The sequence below is a fragment of the Phacochoerus africanus genome, chromosome 1, assembly GCF_016906955.1.
Source record: "Phacochoerus africanus isolate WHEZ1 chromosome 1, ROS_Pafr_v1, whole genome shotgun sequence".
NCBI lineage: Eukaryota > Metazoa > Chordata > Mammalia > Artiodactyla > Suidae > Phacochoerus > Phacochoerus africanus.
In genome coordinates, this window is record NC_062544.1 from 94673360 (window position 1) to 94681278 (window position 7919).

Sequence of the window (7919 nt, forward strand, 5' to 3'; positions counted from 1 at the left end):
CCCTCCTCCCCCTCCCTAGCCCCAATACCCATTGTCCCGACTTACCAGTGCGGTAAGGAAATAACCCCATTCATCCTTAGAGGAAAAATAAGATAAACAAAAGCTTCCCCACCCCTTCACGACGACTGTGTTCACTTAAGAGATTCTAGAGCTTTGCGGGGGCGGGGTGGGCAGTGGGCTGGTGGGACAGTGTTCATGCTGGATGAGGGTGGAGGAAGAAACTAAACAAAGATTTTTTTGAAACAAAGATTAAAACCCACGTTACAGAAGACAGCTATGCCTGTTCCCTTAATGAACCACATTTATTAAAAATGACTAGACTGTACATAAAAATCCAAGATCTCTAAAAAGCCTATATAGGAGCTGTGGTGTGGGGTTTCTGTTTCTTCACATTACCGAGTTGGATAGCGGGGGTGGTGAAGGAAGAGGATGAAATGGGAGTTTTCCTTGACACGGGTTCGGTTCAAGTTAGTACAGAGAGGTTGAATACATTCTCAACTAAGAAGTAAACAGAATATTCCCATATGCTGTGGGGAGAGAAGAGAAACTTCCCCTTCTCCCACACCTGTGTTGTCTGGTGATTTGCAAATTCTTTACAAAGCCAAAGCACCAATTTTACATAATAATCTCATAAGCCTACAGTAGACTATTTGTACAATATTTTCCACATTATTCTACAATATATCTAAGCACACAGAACTGTACACTTTAAAATTCTCCCCCTCCCCCACCCCAGCTTTTTTTTTTTTTTTTTTTTTTGGCCACTCCTTCCCTTGCCCTCTCCTGAGTCCTACAAGCCACCCAGCACACAGCAGAGGCCTAGAATCCCTAACTAGGGCAAACATGGCTTGTTTCAGAAGCCTGGGAAGAATCAAAGTCAGGTAAAACCAGCACCTTCCCCAAGTTCCTCTTGCCCCCAGGCCTAACATCTTTTGTCCCTAGCAAAGAGTTAACAGCAAAAAATCCTTGTGGAAGCTGAAGGCCCACCTTTTTCTTGCAGAAGCAAAACCACCTACCACTTTGGGCTTCTTCCCTTTGCTTAGAGTCACAAATAAAAATGAGAACCAAAGCTTTTAACTTCTCTGATGGCACTCAATCTTCACAGCCCAATTTTCTGAATGTCTAGTGTCTCCAATAAATAAATCCATAACTTTGAATAACCTTCATATTTTAAAACACTTGAAAGTTCTCCATTCAATTTATTAAAAAGGGAAAAAAATGGCTAAGCTTGTTTCAGTTACCTGCAGCAATCGAAACGCTTTGGCACCTTCTTTTAGAGAATTGCACAAAACAGTATGCGTCAAGGTGGAAGGCAAAGGTCTTTTTGGCAACCTAGGCAAAGACGACAACAAAAACACCACCAAGTCCATCTGCAAAATTTTCATTAGCTCATTTTCACGAGGTTAAAAGAACTCTCTAGGGAGTTGTGTAAAAAGCATAATACCCCCCCATGCCTTTCGAGGTGTCTTTACTGTACTCTTCGGTGTTAATGTCCTCACACTTTATGGAGGGGGAGTTTTCATTACTAGAGGTGCTAGGAGACAGCCGCCTTCGCTTACAAGCACTGGTGTATACACCGGAATCATTGGAATCGAGAGACTTGATAGATGGGGGCGTCTCTATCCAAGAAGAGCTCATTTCTTCTTTGACTTTCTCCTTGGAGAGCTGATCTTCAGAGAACACAGGGGGGCTTGTTCTGGAGGTCCATGGGAGTCCAGCCGCCATCTTCCTCTGATAAGAACCTCTGCCTCCCCACCCTGCCATGGCAGGGAAGGTGGGGTCGGGGTAGTATCCCAGGGCATGGGAGGTCTGCAGGGGCAAGGGTTTAATACCATACGGGAGCAAGGTGCTGGAAGTATATTCAGACTCATAGGAACCGATGTCTAGTTTGTTGGCCCCAGGTTGCTGGACAGGTGTGACCAGCCACCGCTGGGGAGGGCTGGCCACCTCTTCGCTCTGTTGGGGTGAAAGGAGGCCGTTGGTCTGTGGCACGGTTCTCTCGCCATTATAATAGCGGGCTTGAGGTAAGGTGTTGACAAAGGGCTCCGGGAAGAAGGACTGAACGCCGTACCGACCTCCGGGGACAATCTGATGGGATCTAGGAGAATCCGTGGGAGATGGAGTTAACCTGTCATTTTCGGAAGCGGTGTACATGCTACAATATAAAGAGAAACACTTAAAAAAAAAAAAAACAAAAAACCCTAATGTTGACCCCAAACAATCTACCTCCCAGAAATGAAGAAAGTTGGAGGACGGAGCTCTTTGGCTGAGCGCTGTGGAGGGATGGGGACAGTGCAGCCCATTTTTGCTGCATTCTTGGCTCATTGGGGAAAACTGTGCCACACCATAAGAAAAGGTTTCCTCCCGGGCCTTCAGTATTTCAACTATAGGAAATCTACCTCTGCAAGGCCTAGAACTTTGAAGAACTCAGAGCAACTCCCCCTTGTCACTATTAGGAAAGGTGGTGGAGGTAGAAATCTCAGATTTAAAAGGCATTTGCAGGGCCTTGCCTGTTTGATGTTGTGAAAATTACATCCTCTTAGTTTCAGGTTTTTCTCATGTAAAATCAAAAAGAGGGGGAGTAATAATACCTGCTCCTGGGAGAATAAAAAACTTGGATCCAATGGAAAGGAAGGTATATAAATGCAGATTATGAAAATTCCCAATCTCCACTCAAATGTTAAAAAAAAAGTTTAACATTTCTTTAGAAATGAACGGAACCCTTCTGCAAGATTAGTCAAAGCCAAAAATATGCAAACATAAAAATTGGTAAAAGTCGGCAATCTTGAAAGCCCTTTCTAGAATATGGTCCCCGAAAAAATGTCTGCTTCTAGAGGTCTTGTTCAAAGGCAACCGTGCAAGTAAAAACAGGTGCACTTACGAGTCGTAGTTGTCCCTGAAGCCTTTTGCAAAGGGGTTGTGATCAATCTTTAGTTGCGTTATCTAGATAAGAAAAAGCAGTCATTGAGGGCTTTACCTCTCACACCGTACCTAGCTTTAGGGTTCCCAGGACCTTTGGGACACTCACGTCAGTGTTTTGGTAGGCAGTCACTGCAATGAACTGCGTTTCTGAGAAGGTGAAGGTCTGAGTCTTCGAGGGCTCATTCAAGTCCTCTACACCATCCTCTGTGACTTCAACAATGTGCAGACGTGGTTGGTACTTGTGTAAAGATTGCAAGACTATCATCTGTAAATGGTACAGGAAAAAAGAGCTGCCAAATCTAAAGTCTCTTATAGGGTCAACGAAAGTCAAATTGGACCAGTTGTATACTTTGGGATGGGACTCCTGTGTGCTCCCCACCAACAGCTAAGTTTTTTCTCTTGCCATTTTTGGAAACTTAAAACATAGCTGAGTAGGAGTGTTGACAAACACTCTTTCCTCTTGGTTGCCTCAGTTGCCAAAAGATTTCAGTATTTCTGTTCCTAGCAGTAAACTCACTGTTATTGAAATCCAGTAGAGTAAAAAAAGTTAAAAAAAAAGGAAAAAAAATGAGAAAGGTCAAAAGAAAAAAACAAGAGGCAAGCAACAGGTCATTGCAAATACTATAAATACAATGAGGGGTATGGAAACTCATTAGAAAAGAGATTCAGAGCCAGAAGACACCCACCCTCTGCTACCCTACCTGAGTGTTGTTGTTATTCGCGCCTTTGTTATTGGTGAGTTTTAATTTCCCAAATGAAATTTCCTGTCTCATCCAGTGGGAACCAGTATTAGGAGACTCTGGGTGAACATACATTTTGTTGCCTAAGAGAAAATGAAACAAAACACAAAACCCAATCATATAGGGCTGTTTGCAAATAGAGGTAGAGGAGGGATGTTTATTACTAATGGGGGGGAGGCAAGATTTAAGAGCTAGACTTCAACACAAGTCTCCCACCCTTGACGGCTTAAGAAGGCCAGCGGAGACCAACTAGACTCTGTGGATTCCCCTCCCAGGGCCCCTGTGCTTCCAGCCTTCCTTAGACAAGGCACCCATCTTACTAGTGCCCCAACATACAAAAATGGAGCCAACAGGAGGGGATGCCTCTTGAAGGTCATTTTGGGGGCTTCTAAAGCTAGAAGGGAAAGATGTGATGAGAGGTGGTTGGATTTGTATGGTGAAAACAACCTTGGGGAAGTCTTTCTGGAGTGAAGTTGAGAATGCCAGGAGCCCTTGCCATCTGGAGTTGATGGCAATTCCTTTCTCAAAGATAGGGATTGGGGGGGGGGGGGCGCAGGCAGGAGTAGGTCATGGTTAAAATTCTATATACTGGTTGGTAAGAAATCTGACTTAGCAATTCTCTCCCTCAATCCAACAATCAACACAAAGAAACCCCTACCTCTAGGCCCGGGCTTGGAGGGCAGGAATGCTAGATTTAAATGGGAGTTGTCGGAGTCAGGGGCTCCTCGGGGCTCCTCAGGGCTCCTCCCTGCCCGGGCCCCCTCTCTCCTCACCCTGCATGTTATTGTCCGCTTTGCCGCAGGTCACCCACTTGCCCCCCTGGAAGCGCCAGTGGTTGGGGTCCGCCAGCACCACCTCTACGAAAACGTTGTAGTGGGCAGTAGGATTGAGTCCATTTATGTTGAAGCTCAGGAAAGGAAACATGCGCCTGTGCAGGGGACAGAACCAGGAGGCGAAATTTCAATCGGGGGCTGTCCCGGAACAGGCCCAGGCTCAGGGTACCACGTTTGGAAGTCTGCAGAACCAACAGAACACCGGTAAAGTGGCCCTTACTATGTAAAATCTTGTTGGGTGGCAACTCTTGGAACACCTCTTTTTCCCAAATAATTTGCCCCAAAGTCAGTATTTTCCCAATACCTGCGCTTCCCAACTCTCCCAACTCAAGTTCTTGAGCCTTTCAGATGCTTATTAAATTTTCTTCCAGGACATTTAAAATCATTCATTTTTATATGTACAAGTGCCAGAAAACAACATTAGGTTGTTCTCGTAAAAATACATACACACACAATTCTACGGGGTTAAAAGTCCCCCTAGGACGTCCCTCTTCAGGACCCACCCCTCACATAGACGCTGCTAGCAGTGGAATGTGTATCCGAACTTCCTCTGGCCCAGGCCCCCCAGCCCCTTCTGAATCCAGGGCCAGGCTAACCAATACCCGACCAACACTCAAGTTCGGCGCCCTGGTCCTCACATTCGGCCCCCGGAAGCACCCCATGGAGACCCTGGCGCCTAAAACTGCGGGAGCCCATCTACTGCGCCCAGGGGAAGCAACCTTTGCGGCTTCCCCCATCCGTGGCTCCTCGCCGGTATGCAGGGACCTAGCGGGCCGATCTAATAGATCCAGCTTTGTGGATAGGCCTCAACTTCCATTTCCACTCCTCCACGTCAGTCAAGGTGAGGGTGACCAGAGGGAAGGGGGGAAGCAGCTTGTACCAAGCGCCCGTGCGCGGACGGGAGGAACACCGATTGGCGATGCGAATTTTCCACTTGATCGGTACAGAAACTCAGTCTACAAGCAAAGAGCCGAGCGAGCGAGCTGCGGCCCCCGTTCCCGGCCATCCCTGGGACCACACACTATTTACCCCCACGCCTCGGGGCCCCTCCGCGCTGCGCTCACCTTCCCTGTTTCGTAATGATCATCTCGGTTTGGTGGCGGTGGAATTTGAGCCACAGAGGCCGGTTGCACAGGTAGACGTGGGCACGGAAGCCGGAGCCAGGTACCCCCAGGCCCCCCAATCCTCCGCAGGAACCCGCCGCTGCCGCCCCGGGGTACGGCCCGTAGAGCGGGGCCCCCTGGCCATACTGGTAGGCGCCCGGGCCGCCTCCCCCGCCGCCGCTGCCTCCCGCGCCGCTACTCGCGCCGGTTCCCGGGCCGAACTGCGCCCTCCCGGGTGGGCACACAGCCGCCGGGAAGCCGCCGGGGGGCAGCATGGAGCCGTAGGGGTAGCGCGCCCCGTTGGGAGCCGGGTACACGGATCCGTGGGGCGCCCCAGCTGCCGCCTGGTACGGGAAGAGCGAGCAGGGCGCGGCCAGCTCGGAGCCCTGAGGTCCGGGGGACTGGAGGTAGTAGCGCTCCGAACTCAGGCTGTCCATGGAATAGCGCGCGGTAGCGGCGGCCGCGGCAGCTGCGGCGGCGGCGGCGGCGGCGGAGGGCAGCTCCTCCTCCCCGCAGGGGGAGCCCTTGCGGCCGTCCGGGGGTCCGGGCTTGGCCACCGCCGCAGCGCTGGCAAAGGCGTCCCCGGCGTCGGCGTCACTGAGCATGGCCGCGGGGGCCCCCGCGCCGGTGGCTGCGGGCTCCCGGCTCCCTGCCTCGCAGGAGAGGCTGCCCGAAAACTTCTTGGGCGCTTTGTCTAAGTCCAGCCTCTGGGGCGAGGGGGCCGCTCCCGGGAGGTGCCCGGCGCTCCCGCCGGTGCCGCCTCGCGCACTCTCCAGCGGGTAGAAGTGCGCGCCGGGCAGGTTCACCGAGCTCACCAAGAGCTGCTCCCCTAACTGCATGCTTTGCAAAGCGCAGACGGCAGCTGGCTGCTTCCTCTCCTATCGCAGCCTTATTATAAAGGCAGGACGGGGGAGCCAGCGCCCTCTTCCGAGGGGAAGGTAACTTCCCCTTCCTCCGGTGCTGGGCTACCCACCTGGCGACAAGCGGGCCACTGAGGCGCGCACTCCCGCGCCCTGAACCCAGCGTACTTTCCGCAAGGAAAGCGCACTGAGTTTGAAGGCGGGAGGTGGAAACTGATCAAGAAGCACTCTCCTTTTCTTTCCCCGTCCTTTTTGCTTCTCTGGACCTCTACTCACCGCCCCCCGCACACACAGGAAGAAGTAGTCTTAGATCTCTCTCCCTATCCACCCACCAGCGCTAGCCTTTCTGCCCTTCTCGACTGACAAACTGTCGGTCAAGTTGACCACTTGGAAACTTGCAGGCTGTCATTGGCTGCTTTATATAAGTGAGGTCAGGGAGGGGCTTCTCGGCCCCACAGCCTCAGGTCCCTCCTATTGGCTGGTGGAGGTGACACTAATTCAATTAGGCATTTACTAATTGGATCAAGTCGCCTGCGACTTTCTTCTCCTTTAGCCCGCTTTTTCTTTTTCTTTTCTTTTCTTTTTTTTTTTTATTTGAGACTCCGTCCTACTCTGAGAAACAACCGTGATGTCTGTATTTTGATGGAGTTTAGGGGAACAGAGTTTGGGGTCTCCGCAACGGGGTCCACTCTTGGCGCATAAGTCTTCACCGCACTCTGAGCGAGGGATGCGGAGGCGGGAGCAGGTTTCTGAGGCCGGAGGTGGAAACGCTCTGCAAGCTGATGGCTTGCAGGGAGGAACCAGTCCCTAAGGGTGGGGATCTGGGACGAGTTGGAGCGAGGCCCAAGAGAAGTCACTTTCCTCGTCAGGGGCTATAACTTCATGTACACTTTCCTCCCAACTGGGGAGGACTTTCTGTCCTTCAACACACACGGACCGCTTTTTGTTCAGTCCCACCCTTTTGCTCAATGGGAAGGATTTGTGGAAAGGAACCTGGCGTCTGCTTTCGGATTTTGCCGGGACGGCGAAAGCACAGTGCTCTCCTTGGTGACCCAAGCCAAGCTTAGGAACCAGAAGCCCCTGTGGGGTGGGATACTAGGAACGCCCTCATTCCCACACCAACATGCCTGCTTCCAGGAGGCGATTACTTTTACTCACCACGCCATTCAGTTTCTCTGAATCCCGAATCCCATCCCCCTCCCATCTTCAGTTGGGTCTGACACCGAGAAACAAAGGTTTCTCTGCAGCCTCACGGTTAAGATTCCCTGCGCCTTTCCTCTGCAGCTCAACACAGAAGGTGGAATAATTAGTGAAATAATCAGTTTGATATTGAATTAAGCCCTTTTGCCCCAGCTGCCTGTTTTTCCCCTGCGTTTCTGCAGACAGTAGTAAAGAGTGATGCCGTCATATTTTATTGTTTATTAATACAGAAGGTGTGGGACACGTTTTGTTGCAGATAAG

General features: G+C 50.8%; 1 protein-coding gene across 2 annotated transcripts; it reads right to left on the reverse strand.

Moving 5' to 3' along the window:
* Nucleotides 1–288: 288 nt before the first annotated feature.
* EOMES (eomesodermin) lies at nucleotides 289–6834 on the reverse strand. 2 transcript variants are annotated; one of them, XM_047769277.1, is made up of 6 exons: nucleotides 5560–6834; nucleotides 4436–4590; nucleotides 3624–3745; nucleotides 3029–3187; nucleotides 2882–2943; nucleotides 289–2098 (listed from the first exon to the last, which is right to left on the reverse strand). In XM_047769277.1, the coding sequence occupies exons 1-6, from the start codon at nucleotides 6435–6437 to the stop codon at nucleotides 1417–1419; spliced, it is 2058 nt and encodes a 685-aa protein (XP_047625233.1). In that variant the 5' UTR covers nucleotides 6438–6834; the 3' UTR covers nucleotides 289–1416. The 2 variants fall into 2 exon arrangements, with proteins under 2 accessions (XP_047625233.1, XP_047625231.1); XM_047769275.1 differs by having other exon boundaries at nucleotides 289–2155.
* Between the last annotated feature and the right edge of the window lie 1085 nt (nucleotides 6835–7919).

Bases quoted from the DNA above. Each gene is read 5' to 3' on its own strand.
- EOMES (XM_047769275.1), bottom strand. From the start codon at position 6,437: ATGCAGTTAGGGGAGCAGCTCTTGGTGAGCTCGGTGAACCTGCCCGGC. The intron at 4,591-5,559 runs GTGAGCGCAGCG...TCCCCTGCACAG, and splicing joins ATCATTACGAAACAGGGAAG to GCGCATGTTTCCTTTCCTGA. The intron at 3,746-4,435 runs GTGAGGAGAGAG...ATTTTCTCTTAG, and splicing joins AGCGGACAATAACATGCAGG to GCAACAAAATGTATGTTCAC.